This window comes from Trichoderma gamsii (assembly GCF_001481775.2).
Source record: "Trichoderma gamsii strain T6085 chromosome Unknown Scaffold_6.2, whole genome shotgun sequence".
NCBI lineage: Eukaryota > Fungi > Ascomycota > Sordariomycetes > Hypocreales > Hypocreaceae > Trichoderma > Trichoderma gamsii.
In genome coordinates, this window is record NW_020171343.1 from 24,501 (window position 1) to 51,525 (window position 27,025).

The following is a 27,025-nucleotide window of genomic DNA, read 5'->3' on the forward strand; positions in this document are numbered from 1 at the left end:
GTACCTAGGCACCGTGCACGTGATGTTCCTCTGGTCCATCATTTAGGCTGCTATTAGCGTAATTTGGGCTCTCCGCATTAATTCACGCCAATTCACGCCATGGCAACTCGACACAATCTCGACTCAGAAGACGACGGGCACCTCGACACAGCCTGTCACTTCCTGTTGGTTAGTAAAATAGTTCATTCGTTATTCCTCTAGGTTGCAGGCGCCTACGTGGATTAGCAGTCCCGCCCGACTCGATGATGCTCCCCAGAGTCGGCCCTTAGGGGGCAAGATCTTCGGATCTTGAGGCCGCCGATGAGAGAAATAGCTTATTGAATTAGGCGTAGGGCGACGGAAAATGGCCATGTGCCATTATTGCGTGACCCCGTTCTCTTATCGGTCCCCGTCCGCCTTTGCTCTCTCTGGGCGGCTGTCATCCGGTGCAGAGCGGATGGACTTTCTACTACTCCAAGCAGCACTATCCTTCATTCAACATGATGGGCCGATCGGATCAAGTTTCTGGCTCGCCTTTTGACGTCTGAAATGTTGACACTGTGTAGTTCTGAGCAAGAAGAGAATGACAATAAACAGCTCGAAGAGCCCATACAGATTCATGCCTCTTATGATAATGTTAATGTAACAGGGAAGAATGGCAGCGGCCAAGCACAGAGTATCGATAATTTACTTCTCAAAGTCGACATAGACTCCCTGACCTCCAAAGCTATCTTTAGGGTCATTTGCCGACTCTGGCTCAAGGGCAAAGGCAAGAATAGGACCCAGCTCAAGGGCATTTCACGGCCAAGCAGGAGACAAGCAGCCTGTCTATTTGTTCCTACATCCAGAGAGCCTTCGGATCATCACGTTGGAAGATGGGCATGATGGACCATCACTGCATTTCTCTATGGATCATGATGGTTCTCGCCTTGTTATCCCCAACGACTGTATCATGGAATGCAAAAATTCGATGCACGCTCGATTCCTTTCAATGAGAGCGCTAGCAAATACGAATGATTTTACGATACATTTTAAGGATGCCGACACGAGCAAATCAACGCGCGATCACCTCTTCCAGATTGCATCAATTTTCTCGGCTTCAAACACCAAACGTCCGGCGACGGATCACAGACGTATCGATCTCCAATCGTTATATGGTGGCATAGGAGGCCATGTTTTCGACGCGAGTACAACCCTTGCGGGAGGCAATAACGATGGAGATCAAGCCTTGCCCAAGGACACATCAGCACCCCCTCCAATTGATTGTAAGCATACTCTTGCATCACTGATGATATTACCTAGGTTTTTCTAATCCCGTTCCAGATGAGCCTACTCGCGAATCCAAACCTCTTCGTAAACGTAAACTTTCGAGCGCGAGCGTGAACGCGAATCCTCCGACGCTGATTATGATCGTCCACCTATGCACCATTCGAAAGGCCTCATAGAGCATCTTCTCGATATGGAGAACCGTCTGCGAAACGATATGAAAGTGATGACTGAGTCTTCGGAAAAACGCTTGAGAAATGGCATGAAAGATATGATCGAGTCTTCGGAAAATCGTTTGAGAGCCAATGTGAAAAATATGATTGAATCTACTGAAAACCGTTTAAGAAGCCATGTGAAGGATGTAGTCGAAGCTAGCGAAAGCCGTCTAAAAGAGGAACTGAACGATATGCTAGACTCTAGGGCAGATGATATAGATCGCAGAATCGATGGGTCTGTGGATGATTTAAGAACGGAATGTATCGGGACCATTGAATCGGAATTCGGATACCTCAAATACGGCATTGAGGAGGTGACGAATGGCTTAGATGAAGCCGAAGAGAAAATGAAGGGGGTGTTGAGCCTGTTGGATGAGGCCGGTGATGGTATAGAAAGACGAGTAGGGCGATATCTGAATAGCATTCGCTTGCAAGTGACTGTCGAAGATGAATGAAAACACTTAATTTATCAGGGCCCGTTATATCTTGTGCAACGAGTAGATGTAGCAATTATAACAGTTGTAACAGTTGTGGGACATGTAACAGAAAGTATGGAAACATCACGAGTATACGAACAGTAATCGAAATCGCCGAACTGTGCTCTTGAAAGATTGTTTGCTCCCAGCGTCCTCCCTCGGCTACTTTCTACAAGCACTCAGTTACATCACAATACTCTGCAACCAATCATTTCTTCGCTTCTCGCAATCAGGTCTATGCTTCACGTCAATGAAAATTTGACCCAGCTTCTAGACTTTTCTCATCTTGGGAATTTTCGTCTCGCATGCCGTTACAGGTTCCAGGCTAGGCCAGTTGTTAGCACGAACTAGCGAACAACGTCATCATAATCGCACCAAACTGCCATTCTCGCTGCCAGAGCTTTCAGTTTTAGGGGCTCTAGCTCCACTGTAGATCGATCTACTGCTAGCGCTTATCCAGTACCGGAGCTTCTGCGATTGCAGCGCAACAATGAAGTAACGGTACGGCTACTCGTTGAAATTTGTGTTCGATAGCCTACTCATGATGCATCAGACGGTTTAATAGTTGCCCGGATGAAGTATTCGATTCAGTTCTCATTGCCTACTCGGTACCTATATAGAGGTACCAAATGCAAAGCTTCACCACTGCGGTCAACCTTCAGGTACGAAATGTCACCACCAAAGCTACCAAAGTGGCGGGCGTCGACTGGACCATCTGAGCTTACATGGTCCATATTTAACTCCAAGTTATCTGCTAGTGTCCGATAAAAGGAGGCTGCCCAGCTGCCAGTCGGGTCCTTTGTCCAATACATCGTCTCATCACCAGTATCTTCATCTTCGTCCAGCCTCAGTCAAGAGCAAAGACAATCCAAGCCATGGCGTACAACGAGCTCTACCAATATTCCGTCGTCTCCGCCCTCATGGAAGGGCTCGGGGACTTCGGCCTGCCTTATAAAGATCTCGTCTCCCACGGCGACCACGGCCTCGGAACGTTTCGTCGAATGGACGGCGAGATGATTGCCCTCGATGGCCAAGTCTACCAAATGAAAGCCGATGGCTCAATCATTAAAGTTGATACCACTGGGGGTTCAGACATTGCACCCTTTGCGCAGCTCACTCGCTTCCAAGCCTCTGCCACTGCCGATGTCGAGTTCAAGGACAAGCAGGGCTTCTCAGATGCATTATCCAAGCTTTTACCAAAGACCAAAAATCACTTCGTAGCCTTTCGTGTTGATGGGCTCTTTAAAGTGGTAGCAGTTCGCACCGCAGGCGGTCAATTCTGTCGTCATGAAAACATCAGAGAGTTACACAAGCGCCAAACCACCTACGAGTTCACCAACGTCCGCGGAAGTATTATCGGATTCAGATCACCAGATTTTCTACAGGGAGTCGGTGTAGCAGGCGACCATCTTCACTTTATTTCCGATGAGAGAGACAGAGGCGGACATGTGTTGGAGGTTACCACTTTGGAGGGCTCACCAGTTAAGCTCTCCGCAGCAGTTCAAAGCAAAGTCCATCTCGAATTCCCAGAGGATGAAGACTACAAAGAGGTGAATCTCAAAGTCGATGCTGATCGGATTCGTATTGTGGAGGGCTGAGCGGCGATTTATTATTGGCCAATTGAGACTTTGTTCTCAAGATGTCGGCGACAATGTCTGTTAGGCACATTTGTAGGATTTAAATATGAGTTTGAGGCAATTTCACAGTAACATAGAGGCGAAGGGACGTATATACTAGTATCTCAGTATTTGTAAGTGCGAGTAGTGTTACTGGAGCTGCATGCGCGGCATACTACTGATTTCATTACGATCGCAAAACTGAAGCCTCGATAGTTGCTTACTCTTGCGAGCTGTCGCCATCATTACCCACGCCATTAATGTCGTGTATTGTCTGGTTTTTAATAGACAAAGCGATTTTAGATGGTAAAAAGGTATTACAATAGTGAGTTTGCCAATCTCTGGCCATACAACCTGAATAGGCACGTAGTCACGGGCAATAAACCCGTCCCAATATAATCACGTTCTTCTCACATAAAAAAAAATAACATAAGCTAAGCTACAAATTTAAGAATCGTACAATATCATTGATCAATGCTATGCATGCGGCACATCAGACTATGCCGATACGTCAATGCTAAAGATATCTACACCGCTCTTCAGCTGACTCTTGGTTGGTGCCCTTCCAAGCTTCAAGAGCTCAGACACTTGCATCACAGCGGGATCGCGGCCTTGAGAGGCGACCGCCACCACGGTCTCTCCTTTAGTATAGTAGGCCAGAAACTTTCCAGCAGCGACATCGCCATCCAAGACCACATCGTCCCATCCCGAGGCAATGGTATTGCCGCTGTACCGCAATTGAGCGCCCAGCGCAGACCAGAAGACGGGGATAAAGTACGTGGTGCTTGCAGATGGGTTCACAATGTGCGTGGCAACGGCACGGCCAGCATTCTGAGCAACGTTCCAGTGCTCAATTCGAACCAGGCCACCGTTGCCTCCTGGGCCATGGTACGGATAGGTTGCAATGTCTCCAACAGCGTAAACGTCTGTAAGACCCTTGACAGCAAAGTTTTCGTCGGTCTGGAGCGATCCATCCTTTTGCAGCTCAACAGCCGAGTTGCCCCTTAGGTAAGACGTCTCGGGGGATACTCCCACTCCCAAGATGACAAGGTCTGCGTCAAGTTTGGTACCGTCTTTGAGATAGACAGCGCCAACCTTGGATGGGTCCGAGGCTGATGGCTCAGCCCTTTCGACACCAGCGCTCAGGTAGAACTTGATACCCTTGCCTTCCAGGGCCTTTTGAATGCCAGCACCAACTTGCTCACCGAGAACACGCTCGAGGGGCACCTTTTCCATGCCTACAACTGTCACTGAGTTGTCAGCGCCTGTCGCGATGGCAATTTCCATGCCAATAAACGATGATCCGATGATGACAATCTTTTTGCCCTTTTCTCCGATGGCATCTACAATCTTTTTGGCGTCATGCACAGTGCGGAGGGTGAAGACGTTGCCGAGAACCTTGAAGCCTTGCAGAGGGAGCTCCCTGGGAGTTCCTCCAGTTGCGAGAACCAGCTTGGTGTAGGGAACCTTGCTGCCGCTGGCAGTCACCACCTGTTTGCCAGAAAAGTCGACGCTGTTGACTTCACCATCAACCCACTCAACTGAGCCACTGTCGAACCAGCTCTTGTCACGCCATGCTAGCTTGGATGAATCTGTGATGAGTGCTTTGCTCAACTTGGGCCTGTCAATGGGCAGGTAACCCTCCTTGGAGATGACGGTGATGTGTCCCTTGTATCCTTTCTCTCGCAGTCCTTCAACAAGACCAAGCGTGCCAGAGCCACCACCGACGACGACAACCCTCTCTTTGGCGTCACTTGAGACGCTGCACTGGAAGTTGGGCTTCCTTCGGCCACCTTTGATAGCCGCCTCCTCGCCGATAATGTAAAATCCCCCGTCACGCTCGGTGAGAGGAAACACTTCAAGATTATCCAACGCAGGGCCGTCTTCAACATCTCCGGATTTGGCATTAAAGCAAGCTATGTAGCGAGGCCAGTGTCAGTATGCTTCTGGGTAGAAAACAAGAGTGAGGTTGTGATTGTGAGCTTACCTCCATGCCAGGGGCAAGTCAAACGGCCTCCAGTAGTCAAAATACCCTTTGCCAAAGGAGCGCCGTAATGGGTGCATTTGGCTCCAATGGCTTGCACTTCTGCCTTTCCAGAGGTTTGCAGGCCTACGAGGAGGACCTTGGCATCCTGGATGCCTTCAACTTCAACCTCCTGCTTTTGGCCGGGCTTGAGTGACAGCGACGTCACGCCCTTGAGCTTGTATTCTTGAGCCATGGCGCGAACAGTAAATGAAAAATATCGAGACGATGATAATGAAGCAGAGGAAGACCAGAGATGGTGGCTTGGTTGAAGTAGACGACGGAGGTGGGGGTTGCGGGGTAAAGCCGGCATGGCCTAGAAGAGTAAATACAGAAGCTGAGCTCCGGAGAGATTGATGACGCGAGATGGTGTGAGCTTCGATTTGAATGGGCGAGATTTAAGCAATGGAGCTCATGGCAGCTGGAGCTCTAGAGGCGGGAGCTTGGAGATTGGAGGCCCGGAGATTGGTTGGTAAGCCCGGCCAGGGTCAGGCACACAATGAGGAAGCATTTGATGCTACTGGATCGGTACTTTTGGAGGCAAAACAAACCACCAGCTGCTGGTAGAGGCAAGATGTCGAGCTTGCTTCGAGAACTGCTTTGAAAATGACGGATGTTGATTGGACGTCGAGATGGATGACGCAAGGCTTATGCAGTACCTTAGTGCTGAACAAAACGAGAAGGCGGTCTTACATTCTGCCGGTCAGCGAGCGGAGTGCTGGGTGCTACCTACCCTACAGAAGAGTAAAAATGCTGCATTGTACGGGTCATGATGCAGCACTGCATAACTAGTTGATTGAACATTTGCCATTGTAACTGCTTTGTATTCGTAAAAACAAGCACTTCTTTGACAGATGGCGGTTCCAGCTTCTAGAATCAGGGGTATGCAGTGAGCGAGTCAAGTTGCTTTGCTGTACCGTCATTAGCGCCCGAAGCTCCTGTGGCAATCAGGACATGATAATCTTTGTTTATCTTCCATTGTTTAGACCCCAATCTCTCACTCCTGGTCATCGTCCAGCCCTATGCCGTACGGAGTTTGCGACCACAGTGCATGCAATGATGGGCATGAACGCTCTCAACGCGCCCGGCTTCTCGAAGCCTCACCCGCTGGTTTCCGCCGCCACTGCTGCGCTTCCTCATGTCAGAATCAGATTGCGTAGTTCCCGGTCCGCACCCTGGCTTGCCAAACTGGCCGCCCCATCTTTGATGTGTTGGCACTGGATCCGATTCCACGAGCCCCGTCTGTGGTGCTTCCGTTCACCGCAAAGCGCATCCGAATCGGATCATGCAATTGCGACGCCACGTGAGAACAAAGTTTAGCTCGGCCCATGGCATAACATGCCAAGTTTCATAGCACAAAATCACAAGCCAAATCACCAATCACGAGACAGGCGACATATGACAATTGCTCCGATGTGTTTATTGCCTGGCTTGTTTTACCTACTTATCTACTCATGCGATTCTGAGGCTGCCAATACGCAGCTGCAAAAGGCGGCATGTCTGGATGCACTCTAGCGGAGCCTTTTGGTTCCCTGCTGTCCGCTCGCGTCTCTCCAGCAGGCCGGGCGCTAAGAGACACTGGACCCAGCCCGGCTAATGCAGGTCGCAGCCACTAAATCCAGGCACAGGCACAGCGCTGTACACGGTACCAGCAGCGCCGAGGCCTCCCTGCTCGCAGACGGGTATCAGCGACTCGGCGCCTTCAGCTGGACTCAACACCAGAGCGTCTGTCGCGTCAGCTGCTGCAGGCACGCGCAACCACCAGATCCTTTGACTTGACCGAAGACTGGTCCAGCCCGAGCTGCTCACACCCGGCTCTGTCCATCCTGTCAAGCGAAGCGTCCGTCCTCGCATCCTTGCACTCTGTGGCTCCGCCTCTAAAGTCGCCAGTACCTCGCCTGTAATTATTCCATCACCGCTCCTGTCGTACCGTTACTTTGCCCAGCCTGAGTCAAACCTCCTTTCGAACAAGGCTGGCTGGCCGGCTTCATCTGTCTTTTCGCTTGTTCACTCTTAATTTATTTTATCCAATTTCTATTACTGTTACGACCTATTAATCATCGCTACTCCTACCCACCTGTTCAATGTTGAGCGCACTCTTCCTCCTCCGTCCTTATCCTTAATCTTCACCTACTAGCCTCTCTTTTTTTGCGGCCAACCGGCTCTCCGCGTCAACCGCCAAGGATCATGTTTGTCGCTGCAGCATTGCTACCGTCTCCCAGTCTCGGCAAAGCGACGCGCGAGACAGCGGCCATCAATATCGAATACTAACCGACGATTTCCTTACTCAACGCACAAGACGCCATGGAGAGGCTCGATCTGCCCCAGCCCGAGTCGGCCTCGTCGCCTCTGCAGTGCTGCTGCGGCAGCCCCGACTGCGTCCACCTCAAGAAGAACTGCTCGATTCTCGAAGCCGTTGAGAAGGATGTGCACACAGCTGCCCAGTTAGGCAAGGTATGTGTGTGTGGTGTGCGAGCCTGCAGGTGTCGCTGCTTTTGTTCATCCTGTCCTTTGCATTCCTTTCATCCCATCTCATTGTCGCAAGACAGACCTCAGACCCTTTGTCTCTTTGCGCGCAGAGTGCATTCCGGTCTACAGACACAGCGGGCAAGGCGCGAGAAAATCCCCCAACCCTGTATGCATCATCCTGTGTCTTTCCGACATGATCTTCAACACCAACCGCCATGCTATGCTACTCCAATCACACGGAACCTCCACTGACATTTGCCCTGCAGGCGCTACTCGCCAGGCACGAAGCCTACATGGCCGACGCAGAACGAGACAGACTACGACTCAACTCTCGCATAGACCGCCTGCAGACTGACAAGCAGGAACTGGAAGCAAACAATGCGGCCAAGAGAGAAGAAAACAACCAGCTGCTTGAGCAGCTCGAGCAGCTCAATAGCACCGTCCTCGACTCCGATGCCAAGATCAAAAGCTTGGAAGCAAGCCTCCTCTCCTCACAACAGGCTATTCGCCGCCTCGAAAATGCGGCGACACGAGCCGCCGAGGCCGACCAGCATCTCAGGATTCTTGAAGTGGAACAAGACAAGCTCACCGGAGAGCTTCGGGCTTCTAAGGAGGAAGCTCGCTCTCACGCGCAGCGGTGTAAGGAGGCACAGCGGGGCATCCTCGACATGCAGGACCAGCTCGAGCGCATGGAGAGGGAGGCCATCTTGGAGCGGCAGCGCCACGAAGAGATGATGGAAAAGGTCGACCGCCAGCGCGAAGTGGAGAAGCATCTCGATGCCGCCGCCGTGCGACTCAAGGGCGCTGCGGCCTCCAAATCAATCACCGATAACCGACAGGGAAGCAAGATTGTCGGCCACTTTGTTCGGGATCTTCTGCAAGACAATGCGAATCTCCAATTGAATATTGTAGAGTTTAGGGAAATGCTCAGCAGCGCTCATGAAGAGATACAGGTGCTGAGAGAACAGCTCATGTTCCACCAGCCTCTTGCCGACGACTCTAGCCCTGCCTCGACCCTCAAGGCAGAACTGGAGCCTTCTTTGTTTGAAAACTCAAAGCCCCCGCAAGAGTTTCATATTCACCACCACTATCACGTTGCTGCCAAGCAAGATGTCCGGAAGCCCAAGAAGAAGCGCCAGGGCCTATTGCCCGGCATCTTCACGCCCCCGGCCACAATCTCAAGCCGATCTTCCTCGCCAGGCCCATGGGCTCAGCGCCGCTTGATTTCATCTCCTATTGCCCCAGTTCTCTCCAACGCTGGCGGCGACACAACACCCATCACAGCTAGGTCCTCAGCCTGGCACGATTTCTCCACACCCTCCGAAATGTCCTCTTCACTCCCGACTTCGCCCGGCATTTTTGACCACAGCGGCACTGAAACAGATTCTCTCATGTCGCCCACAACAAGCTACGACCCCATGTCTCCTACCTGGCGTGCGTCGCACAGAAAGCGACCCTCGGCGGCCTCATCCTCCAGCTTCCAATCCCTTTCAATAATCGACATAGAGCCAGGAATGACTGGGGTCCAGACGCCAAATCCCTTCCGCTTTAGCAGCGGTGTCATTCACGAGGAGGACGAAGACTTATCTACCAGTATATCTGCTGATCCAACCAAATACAACACTTCCAAAGACACATCGGCGGCAGATGACGACACGAACCAGTCGACCGATACGACCATCGAACCAGCACCAGAGCCTAGATCAAGAATACGCCGCATCGCATCTCATGAATCAATCATGTCGCTATCGGGCGGTCTTGATATCCACACGCTTCAGATCCGGCCCAGTCAAATGAGTCTGCGCCCTCCGCTCCAAGGTGGTGCTGATGCTGTTGTCACCGGCGTCATCGCCCAGCCGACCATGTCAACGAGTTACTCGAAGCGCAGCGATGCCGCCTTGCGTAATCACTTTGCCGGCTTCCAACAACTCAAGCGAAGCTCTACTCCTACGTCTGATATATCCGTTTCATCATCGCAGGCATCGCGGATTGCTACTGGTGGCCTCGGGAAATGGGTTGGATGGCGGCCGTGGGGAGGAGCAGCAAGCTCGAACGAAGCCCAACCCAAACCAGAGAAAGAAGCACCCAAGGTTCCTAAAAGGGCTCCAGGCATCAATCAACCCGGTGCGGTGCCAGGATTTGACCTTTGGATAGCGCAGCAGAAAAGAAGCGCTGCCGCTAGAACGACGGGTGAAACTGCTAATCGCAGTGCACTGTCAGAGGGCCTTCAAGACGCTACATAATATTGAACCGACAAGACACGACTCACTATAAAATTGTTTCATATGTTTTGAGAATTGCTTGGATCATTCGTGGGATTGGATTTGAGTACTTGCATCATACCTGGGGCAGGCTGGCTCGAATCCGCTTGCTTAATATTTTTCTTTTGTCTTTCTGCATACATGGACTTTTTCTGTTGGCGTTATCCCCCCTGCTTTTTCGAGCGCATTGGCAGAATGGATACTTGGTATAAAAACTGCGATACCCTGGCCGTATGAGGCTACATATCACCCTTGTTGATATAGATTGGAGGCTACGCACTCTTTTGTTTTATTAGACGTAGTATAATGACCACATATGTAATCACAATAGACGTGTATTTATTACATTCAGACGTAAACTTGGCCGCCATCATTGATAAAAATCTAAAATCCGTTTGATAGTTCTCATTTCATGAGAATTTGGCCAATCGCTCTGAGTAGTGAATTGTCAATTATCATCCGGGTATCTATCTGAATAGCATAGATGGTGAAAGCAATTGGCTAATCTCACCCTGTCTATTGACAGCTTTGTAAAATGAAGTGTAAAATGAAGGTTTTAAACGTACCGAAGCTGCCTAGCAAAAGGATTAATGATAGGAGCCATCAGACTTTATGCCTATCGTACCGCTTTGAGGACCTCCAGGTCTCACATGCAACCCTTTCTGTGAAGAGTTATTGTAGATTTTGCGTGCACCTCTTATAAGGATACTCTGAGTCATCCTCAAACGTGGCTGTTTCTTCAACGCATTCCTTTCACACAAAATGTTGGCTCAACTGCAGCTATCCGAGGAGATGAAATGGCTACGTAGCTCTACAGAGCAACTATTCGTCATTTCGTTTCATAAATATCATAAGATTGAAGTGACATTTTGTGATATATGTGCTGATTGACCAAACGCAGTTACGGCTCATGAGCATGAGGTGATTACATTCCAGAAGATGGCAGCCCTGCTGATCGAAGTGTCTTACCATCTTGCCTCGCCACCTCACCGCTCCAGTAGAAGAGCTTCTTCTATAGTTTTAGACAAACCAGTATAATTCATAAAGCTTGAATCGTCATCAGCTTGGAATGGAGGGGTTGTTCCGAGAGGAAATCTGTCGTAATTGAAGGGAGCGATATGGCGATCCCGCCGAGAGCTGACGAGTAGAGTAGACAAGCATGGCTTTGACAAATGGTAGCATTAATAGGCTTGACTGAAGAAAAATATATATTGAGTATGTGATCGCTCTTTTGTAAAAGTTCAAATCATCAATCAGCAGGACTGACTCCAACAAAAGCATCCATCATCTAACACCCCAGCCATTTTTCCCAAGCAATCAACTTAGAAAATCGCCATCATGCAATTTAAGCCTCTCCTTTTCTTGGCCGCCGCATTTTCCTTTACCCAGGCGCAGGCAGCCCTGACGGCCAAAGACGTGATCGACGCCATACACAACATCACAGACATCTCTGCGGGTACTTGGGATACTGTTAGAAACACAAGCTCTACCAATGTCGTTGTTTCCGCTGCAGTATGTTAAAAACAGCGAGTTTATAAGGATGTACTTGTGTACTAATCCAATCTGTCTAGAAAATAACAGACGACCTTCGCAAAATCGTCACGATTATTGCCAACGATGTTCAAGCGCTCCAAGGCGCTGCTACTCTTCCTAAATTCCCTGACCACGATCAAGCGGATATCTGCGACGCTCTCAGCGGCGTAAGTCATACATACATACACACTGGCTTTTTAAAATAAATACTCTGGTCCAGAGCCATATCTAACACGCACGTCACAGTTCGCTAAAATCCACCAAGACCTCTTCAAGGCACTCGCCAGCAAGAAGATCGATTTAGACGCCACGACCTTCTTACAGCCCATCGAAACCCTCTTGATCTTACTAAGAGCTGAACTCGACGGCCTCGAAGAGGGAGTCATTGCGCTGGTCCCGACATGTGGAGCCAAAGCGAGAGACGAGTTGAAAGACCTTGACAAGACACTCGGCGAAACGATCAGCACCTTTACCGTCCGCGCGCCGGATGTTCCTAGCGTTCAACCACCTGTTGCTACTAACCACCCGATTCCCGCTCCATTGCCTGTTCCGTTGCCTAGTGTGATTGGCTTCAAGCCCACCGAGATCTCTGCCACGGGCCCGATTGGAACACCTGTTGCAGCTCCCGTTCGAGGCCAATAAAGCTTCGCATCTGAAGCGATGTGATTTAGACGGAGATTTTAGGCTTAGCTATCGAATACATCTTTCTACAGGTAGCTAGATGAATGGAAGAGCTTTTGACCTGAAAATCTCAGCTTGTGACTGCCTGTCTGTGTTTATATACCTATGTCCGGCGCCGCATTCCAGCACTCGGTCATTTACAATGCCGTCAAGTAAGTTCCACCTACCCGTAAAAATTTCTTGTTTCTTGATCATCTTCCTTTTATTTTTCTTGAATTACCAAACCACAGCTCATCCCACAAAGAACGGTGCAATTTGCCAGAGCCTAGGTATCTGAAGAAGCTCAACAGGGTAATTAGAGGAGCAAGCAAGGGTTTAGCGCTGCGCTTTGGAGTCTGTCTCTGTTAATAGGTAAAGCCTGTGTTATTGAGAAATGCGATATAATATAGGGATTCAAATTCGGATATTAGCAGTACATCGCTTTGTAGCCAATTTGGATAATACGAAAGGCCCGTAAACAAGAGTGTAAGTGTCTGTTCCTGGGATTCCCCTGCGTCGGGCCCCATAATAGAACAATGGCAGCCAACAATAGATACAAATCGGGAAGTGTTGGTAATTCATGCGGCGCCACCTTATTCATGGCTTCTAAATTTAGCTTCTTCAGCACTTCAAAAATAACGTTGCTGGTTCGGCTCCTGCTACAGCCGGCACCAAACAGAACTGAGTTTCAGCAGCTAACAAAGGCCTTGATCTCTGACCAATCTCACACGTGCTGTTGACCTTTTTCCAAAGTGAGCTAATGAGGCAAAGGATGCATCGTGTGAGTTGCGCGCTAAAAGTCTTCAACTCTGGGCGGGAATCCTGCCGGGCCTGTACCCGATTTGGTGTACCAGGTGGCCAGACTTGGTATCTACAAGCTACGACATGTTGAACACGGGGCTACAAGTTAAATATGTAAATGCAAACTATATCCTACATCTTATCTTGGTCATGTTATACTCCGAAAATATTTGGTAGCCGAGGCGTTGCCCGGAAAGATTCTATCCGTTGAAAACTCACGACTTGCAGATTGTGGCTGGGCAAACTGTACCTGCATTGCCAGGCGACTGTTTAGTCGTGACGCTTAGGTAGGATGTCTGTTTTTAGCACACAAGTCCAGCATGACAAACACCACCCAATAGCAGACCTAGGCGCTCTACCCCATCCGCTGGCGGCGATGGTTGTGAACGTTTCGGCTAAGGCGGCCAGTGCAAGGCCGTTTGCACGGATGGCTTAGTGCTGAGCTCAGCCTCCCCGGGAGCAGAGATTAGGTCTCGACGACCCAATGCCAGGCCTTGTTCGCTCGTCGCATGGTTGCTTGGAGGACTCCACTGTTGGGCGGGAGCTCGCAGAGGAGCTCGTATAATAACCGATTCGATCTCTTGTTACATTAGCTTCAAATTCTTCGCTTTGCATTTCTCCTTTGTCGCTCCGGCCTACAGTGTCTGTCTGCATCCAGTCGTTTGTGTTTCGAAGTCAATATTTGCTGTAGGTTGTGTTGCCAACCTCAACTCCAAGACTCAGCACAGGCGTGATAACTAACCACATACACGCCTTAAAGTCTAGCTGCAATGCGTTTCAACAATTTTATCGCCCTGGCGGCTGCGACCGCTCAAAGCGTCGCTGGCCTGGGAATCAACTGCGAGGGCGACACACTCTGCGGAATCTCGTACATGGCCGGCGGCCGCCTCACCCAATTCCAGACCATCTTCGACAACATCTTCGAAAGAAGACTTTGGGATAACGGCGATACCATCGGCTGTGTCGAGCGACTTCATTTAAACTTCCAGGGCTCCTCCAAGGGAGTGTACTGCGCGTACATCCAAAACCTCGACGGCAGCGTCGACGGCGCCACACTCAGGAGCCTCTACACCGAGCTGGTCGAATACGGCTGTGGCGTCTGCGGCTCCATCCCCATCCACTACGCCAAGGGCGACGACGACGTCAACCACGGAGAGCTCTCTTTCAACATGGTGGACAGCCTGCCGGAGAACTGCGAGCTCGACCAGCCCTGCAAAATACCCAACTAAACCATAACTGCACGATGATGTCGATGGAAGCGGTCGGATAGCGAATAGCGATTTGCGAGTCAATTCAGATATACACCGATTCAGATACACACCAATTTATCTTCGTTTCGCGCAGCAGAATGTGTGCATTCGATATTCACGTTGGGGGGACGCGCCATGATACCAAGCCCTCCCGTCGTATCGCAGACCGCTTGATGTATTTTGTTAGATGGGAAGGGGAAAACAGGCGTTTGGCGCAACAAATTCGACAAGTCCAATTTGTAATCTGGCGATTCGTTTCTTTATACAACTTTTTGTTTTATATATTTATCCTGTCGAGCTGGAGCTTAGAAAGAACTTATCAAGCATTTTAATTCTTAAGCCACCCGGTCTTATCGGAGCTTGAGCCCGGAGACAAGATGCGATTGACCTAAAAAGTTGATTTTACTACCACGACCCACCAATAAATAGGCGCATGTCATCCCAGTTTTGGTATTACAGCGTATCAGAGCCCCCTCACCAGCCAACCCCTCAGTGCAACGTCCATGGACTCTGTGAACTGTACTACGTATCACCGATCTGGAGCCATCATCGCCGTGGGCTGTTGAAGCTCGTAGATCTCATGGTGGTTGAACAACACACTATGTCCGGACTAATTCCGACTTTTCTTTGAAATGCTACGTCAAAGATATCTCGGAGATAATTACTATTGGTCTCGTCTAGGCTGTCCTAGAAGGCGTAATGAGAGGGATAAATGAGATATATAAAGGCAGAAGGGAGGGGTAATGATTCATGTAGTTACTGTAACAATTGATCCATTAAACGAGCAACAGCTTCAACCAAAAACTCAGTCTTCTGAAAACCACACTCAGCGCAAGCAAAGTAGAATTGTACACTTCTCAACACAGCAAACCACACAACGCACGAAAATGGCTTCCACTCTCTTCTCAGTTGCGCCAGAGCCAAAGACCGAACTTGGTCGGCACCGTATTCTGGCCCCGACGGCTGGTATTCGTGTCTCGCCCTTGGCTCTCGGCGCCATGTCCATTGGCGATGCATGGGCCGACCTGATGGGATCCATGAACAAGGAGAGCTCGTTCAAGCTGCTGGACGCATTCTGGGAGGCGGGCGGTAACTTCATCGACACCGCCAACAACTACCAGAACGAGCAGTCCGAGGAATGGATCGGAGAGTGGGCGGCCAACAAGGGCATTCGAGACCAGCTTGTTATTGCTACCAAGTTCACTTCGGACTACAGAAGCCACGCGCTGGGAAAAGGAAAGGCTCAAAACTTCCAGGGCAACCACCGCAAGAGTCTGCATGTGAGCGTACGAGACTCCTTGAAGAAGCTCAAGACCGACTACATCGATATTCTTTACATCCACTGGTGGGACAGCACAACCTCCATCAAGGAGCTCATGGACTCTCTGCACATCATGGTTGAGCAAGGCAAGGTTCTCTACCTGGGAGCCTCAGATATGCCCGCTTGGATCGTCAGCGCAGCCAACACGTACGCAGTTGACCACGGCAAGACGCCATTCAGCATCTACCAAGGCCGATGGAACATTATGCTGCGAGACTTTGAGCGCGACATTATCCCCATGGCACGACACTTTGGCATGGCCCTCGCACCCTGGGACGTTCTCGGCGGAGGAAAGTTCCAGACAAAGGAGGCCTTGGAGGAGCGCAGGAAGAATGGCGAAAAGCTGCGCAGCCTTGTATCACTGCCAGAGCAGAGCCCCGAAGAAGTAAAGATCAGCGAAGCGCTCCAGAAGGTGGCATCAGAGCACGGCATCACGTCTATTACAGCCATCGCTCTGGCTTATGTGTTGCATAAGGCAGGAAACGTTATCCCCATTGTTGGTGGAAGGAAGGTTGAGCATCTCATGGACAACATCCAGGCTCTGAAAATTAAGCTCACAGACGAGCAAATCAAGTTCCTCGAGGATGTACGACCGTTTGATCTGGGATTCCCCACAGCTTTCTTGGGCCCTGATCCCAATATCACAGGATTTTCCCCACGACTTCAGCGGACGGCTCATTACAGCTTCCCTAATGCCGGAAGTCCAAAGAGCGTTGTTTAAGGGGTAAATGTATTGAGTTGGACTTGAATACGTCCCGTGGAGGAAATTATATCTACACAGTCTGCACAAACGCTCTCTGTGGCCTAACAAGTTTGCGTTCCAAAGATCCCAGTTAACTTTTGTTGCCATATCCAGTCTAAAAAGGAAGCCGACAGCTCAGCTTCAAGACGCTTTTGCCCAATTACGTTTTGAGAGCGTAGATAGATGTAGATCTATGTCTATACGCTCCATGCTGCGGCCTTAGGTACGGCAGTTTTAAATAAACAAACTTGACTTGATACTTTCATACCTTAGATATATCCATCTTAAGCGTGTCACTCTAATCAAGCGGAATAGGAAGGCATAAAGCCCACTGGTACGCAGCAATTGGTACCAAAAATAGACACAGCTAAACTTCTTTCTCCCATGGCAAGAATCTCGTATCCGCCCTCCCAGATCCTTGCCAAGATGCCCACATCCAAGGGGCCATATAATATAGTTTCTGCAGCTTGTGCATTCGGGACTTTTCCTAGTGGGTTGGATGTTGGCTGTAGATCGATATACGTATGCGTGCCATTCGGCAGCTACCAAAGATCTGGCTAGTCGATCATCTTGTGAAGATGGCATTGATCCTTTTACCCACTTGTGTGGAAACGTCAATCTAGGCTGCCGTTTGAATCAATATCCCTGACTCCATCCAGTAAATGCTTCTTATGGATAATGCTAAAGCGTATAATTCTATTCGAAAAGAGGATGAAATCGCTCGTAAGTGAAGAATATTTATATATGTGCCTATTGTGGTATAAATGCTACTGTTTCATATTAAAAATTATGGTTTATGAACTCCATCATTTCCCGCTGACTCTTCCCCAGTTGGTTTCTCATTCTCTCCATCTTCTTTCGCTTCTTTTGCTTCTTTTGCTTCTTCTTTTGCTTCTTCTTTTACTTCTTCTTTCACTTCGTCACTCTTCTTCGCTTGGGTATCCTCTGTGCCACCAGTATCTATCTTCTCCTTTGCTGTATTATCTTGCAGTCTGTCTTCCCCTGTTGGCTGATCTGAGCCTATTGCTTCCGGTTCAGGCACAAAGCTAAACTCGCTTGAATCCGAATCCGTGAGTACCAAAGGAGCTGCTACTCGGCTTCCAGCGAGCTCTGGAACATCGCTTCCGGGCATCTCATAAATCTCGTTGGACAATAATTCTGCCAATGGCGCCGGAGTAGGTAACTCTGATGGTGGCGGGGTGCTCGCTGATTCCAGCTCACTCATAGGAGTCTTCGTTGCCAGAGCAGTGCCTTCCACCTCCGGTGTTGGTTTTGGTGTCGTTTCGTCTCCTTGAAGCTCTCCCAAGTTTGCGCCGAGCGTGTCTCCAGGAAGAGCTCTCGATGTTTCGGGTGAGGCTGCATCCACGCTTCCTAGCATCATTGCTGTTGTTGAATCGACTTGAGAAGTTTGCGCGGCCGCTGCCTTTTTGCGGCGAGGGAGTACCAAGAATCGAAGAGCGGCAGCGGCTGCAGCAGCTATAAAGACACAAACACCGATAACAATGCCCGCAATAGCACCTCCGCTGATACTGCTGCTATGGCTAGGGCTCGGAGTGGGCTCACTCTGCTTGACACCAGGCGGAAATATAGTGACTATGTTCGACTCGGCGCTGGCGTTCCACACGCGAGGATGGACCGAAAAGTTTCCTCGTTCATAATCCACAATCAAGTACGCTTCTTGCAGAAATGTCCGCCCTAGAACATATTGAGTGTCGTTGGCTGCCCTCTTGAGAGGAAAGTATCGAGACGAAGACTTCAAAAGTGGAGGGTTTGCCGTCAGGTCGAAGCTCGCATAGGGAAAAGTAATGTTAAAGGACGAGCCGCCAGTAATCGGAGTTGTTACTTCAAAAGTTACAACCGGGTTTTCTTTAGTGAGCTTGCTGTGCAGTGAGTCGCTAACCAAGTACATTTCCAGAGTGGTGTTGTAAGTCAGACCAAAGGCTTTCTCAAAAGCATGGCAGGCGTCCAGAGGAAGGTAGATTTCGGCCACGGAAGAGTCGATAAACATGGATATCAGGGCAGACTGGAGTATTGTATTATCCGCGCTTGCATTAGTAGAGATGGATTGGATGCCAATCGATAAGTCACGCGACTGGTCGCTGAAGAACTTATAAGAGGAGTCCGTATTCTGATACGCAGACGTATCGTAACCACCCAAGATCAAGCTACCTAGCGCCTTGTTCAGCCGATATGGTGCTCCAGCGTTATAGCTGTATGATAGACTGGGAATGGCTGATGAGTTCTTGAGAAGCTGCATAAAGCTTTGCTGCGGTTCATTTTGAGTGGTGAAATTCGTTGGTCGCGGGTTCAACGCAAGCACCCCCAGATAAAACTCTGTGCCTGCAATACCGGCAATGACTGAGTGGTTGACAACAGGGCCACCACTACCAAGATATCCGAGTCCGACTAAAAATATGGTGTCAATATAAGCATGGAAAAGTGATACTGAGACAGAGAGTTTGCCCTACCGGTGTCATATCCAAAGTCACCATTGTCCGTGAAGCCCAGGGAATTCTCGAAGCCCAATTCGAATAAGCCAATATCCTTCCAAGTGTGAGAAGCCGTGGTGTTAAATAAGTCTCCTCTACTATTGGCGCAGTCGTTGACTTTGATGATCTGACAGCCCTCTGGCAGAACAACTAGAGTTTGAGTCGATGAAGTGCCAGGCAATATGCGAAGGTTCTGAGCTGGAGTTCCTACGCGCAACTCAAACGATGACCAAGGGCCATCAACTCCCTCACTAAAGACACGTAAGTTTCTTTGCAGCTTCAACAAACTAGGAACTGTACTTACAACACCTGGCTCGGCGACACAGATATGGGAGTTGGGAGAGAAGATGCCGCTGTATCTGTGGCTGTATTTGTGGCTCGCTTGTTCACCAACGCGAGATCAAACGCCGAGGCGAGCGCTGCATTCGGCATCAGCATTGCCCATGGCAGCAGACGATGCAGCCGCGTCCGCATCTTCTCGAGATCAATGGGATATTTCAGTAATTCCACATCCTAATGCGAGATCATGTAGTGTTGTAACCCCCCAAAGTCCCTGTCTCACTGAGTGGAGCGCGTATCTGGTGCCGAAGAACGGGATACTCTCTCTTGCAGCAAGCATGCAGTTGACTCGGCTCGTCCTAGACACACACTTTCGAACAGTTATCTAAGTCTATACGGGGAAAAAGTCCGTTCCTTGGCAAACGATCGAAGATTGTGTTAGGGATGCTAAGAAAAAAGAAGTGTAAAAAATGAGCAGACATGGGGTTGTGTCTGTCCACACACAGCAGCACAGAGTCCTCGTCACCACATACTACTATAGCAAGTTGATTTGATGAGCATCCACATGGGAGTCAGATTTTAGGGGAATAGCATATCCACCACTCATGCGGTGCGAAGCTATGCGATGCACGTCGGTTAGGTGCGAAATAAAGCACTATCGAATGTGTCCCGAAGATGACAATATGGCCGCCCACCGTTCTCGCCATAGAGCTAATGCAGACTATTCCAAGTTGACCAGCCTTTTTGTCGAGCAGAACCCGCTCTTAACGCAATGGCCCACCGAAGAACAGCGGCTCATGGCCGTCCCGATGGGGTGGGAAACCCTTGGAGAGTTAGCCGACGGACATGATAACTAATCGAAATCTCCTGTTGTGATGGGAAGAGCCTTCTCCAACTCACCGAGTTCAGCCGCCGCCGAGTAAAGTTTGAGGCGCACATATCGACTGGATTTAGAAGGGCGGCCCGTACCAGCCGATGGTATAACGCCACATACAACCTGTATTAGTATTTATAGCGCTCTTATGAATCGTATGTGAATAGCTTCAAAGATTGGTGGTAAGCCGCTCGCAAATAGGTCGTCGGCAGCAGACGCATTGCATGTGCGGTCCACTAAGCAATAGCCAGGGGTATTGCGATCGCCTCAACGCCGGCGTAAAATTACGTCCAGAAGCAGCGGTGGCGCCTTTCCGACTTTTCTCCCTTCAGCAACATCGCCGCGGCTCGCTAACTGCGTCCGCGCTCTGGCCGTTTGACAGATGCTGCGTCCTGGTAAGGCTGAGCGCTTGTGGCGTGCTGTTTGGCTCGTGGCCGGGCTCAGCCCCCATCTTTTTCCATCCCGTGGAGCTCTCTGGAGATGGTGGCAGCACTAGAGCGTAAGCACTTGACGATAGGTCGGCACCACACTCTAGCAAGTCTGCCTCCAACCACCGGTCCGGATCGTCTCTCCGGTGTAAAAGACGAGTAGTGATTTGTGCCTAGAAGTTGTCTCCTCATGTGCTGGCATCGGCTAGTAGAGAGCCTTGCCGGCTTTCTAAGCTTATGCCCGGATTATCAAAGCGGGACTATTTGTGATACACGCCATAACAGCACTAATGAGCTTGCTGGACGGCGTTTGCCTGAAGTCTTCGCGAATAGCGTGAATATCTCTGCTTGGGCTTTGTGAGGCTTGCCCAGCTGCTTGTAAACAGAGCTAGCCCGTATATATCTCCAACCTCGCGGTGTTGGAGCCAAAATCTTTTCTTCTCTTCGCCGTTTTCGAGTCTTTCGTTTTCACCCTTCATTCGCTACGGTTGAGACAATGGCCGGTCTATCAAGAGCTCTTGCTCTGCTCGCGCTCGGCACCGCCGTGCGGGCGTCGCCATGTAAGTTACACGCAGCTAAGATACTGGATCTCAGCTCCAGAGCAATGCTGACTTCTATTTTTGCTACATAGTTTTTGCATCCAATGGCACAATCACTCCACCTCCGACATTCACTACTGCACCGCCGAGCAGTACTGATATTGCAAATGTCACATGCGGCACACAGAGTGGCTTTCCAGCCATCATTTTGCAAGAATATCAAGGCCTATCCACTAATCATGACTTGCAATGCCAATGTCTGGAGCAAGCGTTCAGCTGGCTGGAGACAACAGTGAAGCCGACACGAACGCTTACGAGGACTATCGGAACCGGCATCACTACGTTTACGGAGACCGTTACGAGCGGCTCGACAACTACAACGTCCATAGTAACAACGGTTGTAAACACGGTTGATACCGAAACAGTTACGGGAAACTTTATTGACGCTCAAACGAACGTGTGGTACGGATCGGCATCATCACCATGTGTAAGTGTATCTTTCACTGTATTTGGACATGACTTTGGCGATGCTGACTGCTCTCTAGTGCTATAGCTGTACTATCGCTGCCTCTACCGTAGAAGTATTCTACTGGCCTGATGGTACGTCCCATCTCTTCCATTTGCCGTGAAAACTAGTAATCCATGAGCTAACTTTGTGCAAGCTACTACAACATCGTCTGGCTTTGCCCAGGTTACCTCTTTCGTATCAAATGGCTATACCTTGTAAGAGAACGCTTATCCCGAGCAAGCGCATGATATATCTATATCCCCCAGTGTTCCTAACGCTCCTCAGCCAATCTCCCTCCATTTACATCGGCTTCTCTTCGCTCTCTGCCTTTGACTATTGTGGCGTGGTCGGCCAGCCATTTACCAACATAACAGTTGGATTTGACCCCGACGAACTATCAACCATTGTCTTCGCCGCCTCAGGCTCTCAAACAGATACCGATGTCGAGACTGCCACAAACGGTGGCGTTTTTACCACTACCGATACTTTGACTTTCTACACTCCTGTTGGGTCTGCCGCACTCAACACGAAAGATCTGGAAAGGAATTGCTCAACGATTCTTGGATACAACTACATCCCAGGAAATCCTTCCAATGCGTTGAAGTCTTCGCGTATGTTTTGAACTATCCAATACCTTTAATGCTACTATACCACTCTCACTAGATCGTTATTTTGGCTAATCTTTTCTTTCTCGACAGCTGACCCCTGCCACCCCACGATCGTGATCCCAGATCGAGTCAGAAGCTTGGACCCAGCTTGGGCGTCTTGTATTAGAGACGGCTTCGGCGGGTAAGTGTTAACTTGGCTTTGAGTAATTGGGGGCTATTCTCACAAAATCTCTTCTATTTAGATTCTACGATCCCCCTTCGGCGCTCAGCTCTGTGACTGCTCTCGTACCGACTTCCGCTCCACCACCGACTACAACTACAGCTGCCAGCCCACCTAGGACATCAAATACTCAACCATCATCGACGCCGCCGCCACCGCCTCCAAAGACGTCGTCTTCGGCTTCACCACCACCACCTCCTCCTTCTAGCTCCAGTAACGCTCCTCCCCCTCCTCCGCCTTCGTCTTCTAGCAAAGCTCCTCCTCCACCACCACCTTCATCTTCAAGCAACGCTCCCCCACCTCCTCCGCCTTCATCTTCATCTCAGGGAGCTGGAGGCAGCAGTGCTAGCAGCCCTCCCGCTTCTAGCTCATCAGCTGGCGGCAACAGCCCTCCTCCACCAGCCAGTTCTTCAAACGGAGCTGGTAGCGGCAGTGGTAGCGGCACTTCGGCTTCCAGTCCCTCTGGAACTCCTGGAGGAAGCAATAACGGAGGTGGTAGCAGCGGTGGTAATGGGGGTAGCGGCAATGGAGGAAATGGAGGTGGCAATGGAGGCTCTAATGGAGGCGGTAGCAACTCAGGCAACGGTAACGGCGCTGGCTCGCCTCCTAACGGCTCTAACGACAATAACTCGGGTAACGGCGGCAACTCTGGAGGAAACGGTGGCAGCAACGGCAGTGGAAGTGGCAGCAACGGGAGTGGCAGCAATGGAAACGGCGGTAATGGAAACGGCGGCAATGGATCTGGAAATGGATCTGGAAACAACGGAGGTGGTGCTGCAGACTCTTCAACCAGCCCCCAAAATACTGGCAGCGGAGCTCCTCCAACTTCCATCATCTCAGTGGGCTCAGTGGCTTTCACCGAGAACTCTCAGTCACAGTTCGTTCATGGATCGACAACTCTGATACCTGGAGGACCTGCAGTTACTCTGGGAGGCAACACGCTGTCGCTGCCCACTTCAGGTTCTGAGATAATCGTCAATGGGTCCACTGAACCAGTCTCCGAAGCTGCTTCTGCTACATCTGGCTCAGAGAGCTCTGCAGCCGGTGAGACCGGCACGCCTGGCTCTCAAGAGACTTCTGGTGGCCCATCCGGAAATTCTGGTTCCACCAATACGGCCTCATCTGGCCTTCCGTCGTCCTCGGTTCCCTCGATTCCCAAGAGCGGAGCGTCCGGATTGGTATCGGGTGTAATGACTAACATCCAGGTTGTTGTTGGAGTCATGCTTGTTGCATTTTATATCTAATAGCGAGACAATAGCCCACTCTTTGCGGCAGAATGAGCGCAGCGCCATCGTGGCGAGATTCTATAGGCCAGATAACTGTTTAATGATAATGAAAAGTATTACGAGAAGCTTATGTAAAGAAGTACAGTGACGCTGAAGCTCTCGATGCTTTAAATGGGCGTACACCGCCTGTCCTTATGACCCTGAAAACCTGCAATATGTGCATCTGCTGGGCTAATTCTATATGAGATTCTAAATAATCATTCCGCTCGCAGCTGTCATTGAGCTTATTATTATTTGCTCTTTTTTTCAGTGAACCTGACAATGTGAAAAATTCGCGAGCGCCCGTGTTCTTAGGCGCTAGGCGTGAGAAAAATCACAGCCAGTACTTATAGTAGATGATCAGGTAAAAGCAGGCGCATAGGCTGTACTGGCCTAGGAATTTGCTGTAGACGTAGAACCCTATAGAGAAGTAGTTCAGGCAGGTCGAATCTGGGCTATAAACAGAACTGATGAATTGCCTGATTTGAACAAGTGAAGAATTTCATACAGCCTAAGATCAGATTTCCAGGGCTGTCTGTGGCCGATCGATCCCCGGAATACGAGCCTAGACATGGGTTAACATGCCCTTCGGGAGAGAATCACTTCTATAAAGGAAGCTCGTTCCTCGACCCTCGTGCCTCGCTCCAAGCAGCATTAACAGACTTATATGAACATTGTCTCATATTTGTGTGATTGTAGTCGACTTTTAGTATGGGGTTATCTCAACTTGCCGCTTACGGCATCTTGACAGCAGCAGCCGTTGCTGCTGTACCATCAACAAACGGCTATGCCACACACGAGAGGCGAGATATCGGCAAGCGGGACGCCTGGGTAAAGCGAGATCGAATTGACGCTAGAGATGTCCTCCCTATGCGAATTGGACTTACCCAGCGAAACTTGGAACGCGGTGCTGAGCTACTTCGAGATGTATCAGACCCGAGTTCCGCGAGCTATGGCAAGCACTGGACGAGACAGCAAGTCGCAGAAATGTTCGAGCCATCGAAAGACACCGTGGACACGGTGAAGAGATGGCTCGATAGCACTGGGATTACGGCAGACAGAATCCAGCATTCGAGAGGTAATGGATGGCTGACATTCAATGCATCCGCCGCGGAAGCAGAAAGCTTGCTCCAAACAGAGTATTATACATACGATCACAGCATTGAGAGTCGCAGTGCCGTTGGATGCGACGAGTATGTTTTATTTGCCCATATTATCCGTTTCTTTGGACTGTTTTTCTCACTTCTATAGGTATCAACTCCCACATTATGTTAGAGACCATGTGGATTTCGTGCACCCAGGAGTTTCTCTAATGGCAGGGCCGAAAAGGTCGTCTCCCACAAAACACGGAATGGACCGGTCGAATGCCAGTCAGCTGCAGTCACGAGATGCCGCCAATAGTTCATGCTACGATCTAGTAACACCGGATTGTGTTCGAAAACTCTATAATGTCCCACTTGGCGATAAGGCTGCACCTGGAAATACTCTGGGCCTTTTCGAGTTCGGATCTTGGTACAGTCCACAGTCATTGGATGCTTTTGTAGAAAAATACGCACCAAACGTACCGACAGGGACAAGACCGGCTAACGTCTCAATTGACTTGAGCGCCTGGCATTACGGCGAATACAACCAAGGCGTCGAAGCTGATATGGATGTACAAATAGCTTTTCCACTGATATACCCCCAAAACATCACCATTTATCAGTCGGACGACATATATTATACTGGCTATGGGCTAGACTCTCATCTCGGCTGGTTTCAAGACTGGCTTGACGCCATTGACGGGGTAACCTTGTGGTTCTGATACATATTGCTGATGCACCAAGTTACTAACTGTCTGAACAGTCTTACTGTACATATTCAGCCTTCGGCGAGACTGGAAATGATCCGGACATTGATCCTGTGTATCCTAACCAGAATCGAACTCCTGGAAGCGAAAACTCAACGAGTCCCGACTTTTACCAAGGACCAACCGCCTGTGGAACCGTGAACTCTACCAACGTCTTTTCCGTATCATATGGTGGCTTAGAGTATAAACTCCCTGTCAATTATATGTTCCGCCAGTGCAATGAGTAAGCTTCATCTTTGCGTATCATTTCAAGCCTTTGCTTACCTTGAACAGGTTCATGAAGCTAGGGCTCATGGGCACTACAGTTGTAGTTGCTAGTGGTGACTCTGGAACTAGCGTGTCGGAGATTTGTGGTATAGGCTATGACGAATACCATACAACGGCGCAGTATCCTTCAAAGTAAGTAGTCTCATATATCTCATCTTGTGCCTTGCGATAACCTTGAATACTGGCTGTTCAGGTACCCGTCAGCTAACCGTTACTCTCCTTCTTCTTATAGCTGCCCATATGTTCTATCGGTTGGCGCTACAATGCTGAAGCCTGACTTTAAAGAAGTTGTGGCCAATCCTTACGGTAGACAATACGCGTCGTCGGGAGGCTTTTCCTATAATTATTCTCGTCCGTGGTATCAAGATGAGGCAGTTGAAAGCTACAACAAAAAGTATAACCGACTACCAACCGATGCGTACAATGCTTCTGGTCGTGGATTCCCCGATGTCAGTGCTGTCGGCTGGAATCTGCCCATGTTCACAACCCCTGATCCGGCTCCCGACAATGCTTCAGGAACCAGTGCATCTACTCCAATCGTGGCCTCATTGATCAACCGAGTGAATGAGGAGCGCCTTGCAGTTGGAAAGTCCCTTGTGGGTTTTGTGAATCCTATATTCTATCAAAACTCTCATATTTTCAACGATATTACATCTGGCAATAATTCAGTTTGCGGATCTTTGGCTTTCAATGCCACACCGGGATGGGATCCCACCACTGGCTTGGGCACAATCAACTATGCCAAAATGTTGGAGGTCTTTTTGAACTTGCCATAAATAGCTCTTACGACATAGCTAGCACAAAACAATCTTCAATGTCCTGGTGACCGCGAAAGTGATCAGATCAAGTTTATGGGAATAGTTCCTAATCTCGTATTTGAAACCCGGTGTCTCTTCGCACTGATCGGCCGCCTAACAGTGGGGTAGATTTGTTGGCTCCAGCGATCCAGAATTGACACCCTCTTGTTAAGGATGAAAATGATGTAATAACCAAACGCCTTGTTTTGTTGAGTGCAATTTATAACAGCAATTAAAAGATTAGCTGAATAGGATTCCGAGTAGAGGCATACTCTATGGCCACGTGTAGT

General features: G+C 49.7%; 10 protein-coding genes across 10 annotated transcripts; 8 read left to right on the forward strand and 2 right to left on the reverse strand.

Moving 5' to 3' along the window:
• Positions 1 to 886: 886 nt before the first annotated feature.
• TGAM01_v202345 (hypothetical protein) lies at positions 887 to 1,915 on the forward strand (the record flags this gene model as incomplete). Its single annotated transcript, XM_018804958.2, has 3 exons — positions 887 to 1,244; positions 1,303 to 1,338; positions 1,416 to 1,915. The coding sequence occupies 3 exons, from the start codon at positions 887 to 889 to the stop codon at positions 1,913 to 1,915; spliced, it is 894 nt and encodes a 297-aa protein (XP_018661949.2).
• Positions 1,916 to 2,811: 896 nt separating this feature from the next.
• TGAM01_v202346 (alpha-acetolactate decarboxylase) lies at positions 2,812 to 3,534 on the forward strand (the record flags this gene model as incomplete). Its single annotated transcript, XM_018804957.1, has 1 exon — positions 2,812 to 3,534. The coding sequence occupies one exon, from the start codon at positions 2,812 to 2,814 to the stop codon at positions 3,532 to 3,534; it is 723 nt and encodes a 240-aa protein (XP_018661948.1).
• Positions 3,535 to 4,050: 516 nt separating this feature from the next.
• TGAM01_v202347 (hypothetical protein) lies at positions 4,051 to 5,888 on the reverse strand (the record flags this gene model as incomplete). The annotated part of the gene is made up of 2 exons (XM_018804956.1): positions 4,051 to 5,468; positions 5,540 to 5,888. The coding sequence occupies 2 exons, from the start codon at positions 5,886 to 5,888 to the stop codon at positions 4,051 to 4,053; spliced, it is 1,767 nt and encodes a 588-aa protein (XP_018661947.1).
• Positions 5,889 to 7,879: 1,991 nt separating this feature from the next.
• On the forward strand, positions 7,880 to 10,287 carry TGAM01_v202348 (hypothetical protein; the record flags this gene model as incomplete). The annotated part of the gene is made up of 2 exons (XM_018804954.1): positions 7,880 to 8,029; positions 8,311 to 10,287. 2 exons carry the CDS (start codon positions 7,880 to 7,882, stop codon positions 10,285 to 10,287), a joined length of 2,127 nt encoding a protein of 708 aa, XP_018661945.1.
• Positions 10,288 to 11,643: 1,356 nt separating this feature from the next.
• TGAM01_v202349 (hypothetical protein) lies at positions 11,644 to 12,480 on the forward strand (the record flags this gene model as incomplete). The annotated part of the gene is made up of 3 exons (XM_018804953.1): positions 11,644 to 11,817; positions 11,877 to 12,005; positions 12,085 to 12,480. The coding sequence occupies 3 exons, from the start codon at positions 11,644 to 11,646 to the stop codon at positions 12,478 to 12,480; spliced, it is 699 nt and encodes a 232-aa protein (XP_018661944.1).
• Positions 12,481 to 14,069: 1,589 nt separating this feature from the next.
• Positions 14,070 to 14,528, forward strand: TGAM01_v202350 (hypothetical protein; the record flags this gene model as incomplete). Its single annotated transcript, XM_018804952.1, has 1 exon — positions 14,070 to 14,528. The coding sequence occupies one exon, from the start codon at positions 14,070 to 14,072 to the stop codon at positions 14,526 to 14,528; it is 459 nt and encodes a 152-aa protein (XP_018661943.1).
• A 908-nt stretch (positions 14,529 to 15,436) lies between these two features.
• TGAM01_v202351 (aryl-alcohol dehydrogenase AAD14) lies at positions 15,437 to 16,591 on the forward strand (the record flags this gene model as incomplete). The annotated part of the gene is made up of 1 exon (XM_024548981.1): positions 15,437 to 16,591. The coding sequence occupies one exon, from the start codon at positions 15,437 to 15,439 to the stop codon at positions 16,589 to 16,591; it is 1,155 nt and encodes a 384-aa protein (XP_024406220.1).
• An 808-nt stretch (positions 16,592 to 17,399) lies between these two features.
• On the reverse strand, positions 17,400 to 19,575 carry TGAM01_v202352 (eukaryotic aspartyl protease; the record flags this gene model as incomplete). The annotated part of the gene is made up of 3 exons (XM_018804950.2): positions 17,400 to 19,018; positions 19,081 to 19,352; positions 19,406 to 19,575. The coding sequence occupies 3 exons, from the start codon at positions 19,573 to 19,575 to the stop codon at positions 17,400 to 17,402; spliced, it is 2,061 nt and encodes a 686-aa protein (XP_018661941.2).
• A 1,603-nt stretch (positions 19,576 to 21,178) lies between these two features.
• Positions 21,179 to 23,801, forward strand: TGAM01_v202353 (hypothetical protein; the record flags this gene model as incomplete). Its single annotated transcript, XM_024548982.1, has 7 exons — positions 21,179 to 21,242; positions 21,314 to 21,708; positions 21,767 to 21,821; positions 21,884 to 21,944; positions 22,015 to 22,340; positions 22,428 to 22,518; positions 22,580 to 23,801. The coding sequence occupies 7 exons, from the start codon at positions 21,179 to 21,181 to the stop codon at positions 23,799 to 23,801; spliced, it is 2,214 nt and encodes a 737-aa protein (XP_024406221.1).
• Positions 23,802 to 24,533: 732 nt separating this feature from the next.
• Positions 24,534 to 26,714, forward strand: TGAM01_v202354 (aorsin precursor; the record flags this gene model as incomplete). Its single annotated transcript, XM_018804948.2, has 5 exons — positions 24,534 to 25,015; positions 25,074 to 25,608; positions 25,668 to 25,894; positions 25,945 to 26,070; positions 26,171 to 26,714. The coding sequence occupies 5 exons, from the start codon at positions 24,534 to 24,536 to the stop codon at positions 26,712 to 26,714; spliced, it is 1,914 nt and encodes a 637-aa protein (XP_018661939.2).
• Positions 26,715 to 27,025: the final 311 nt, after the last annotated feature.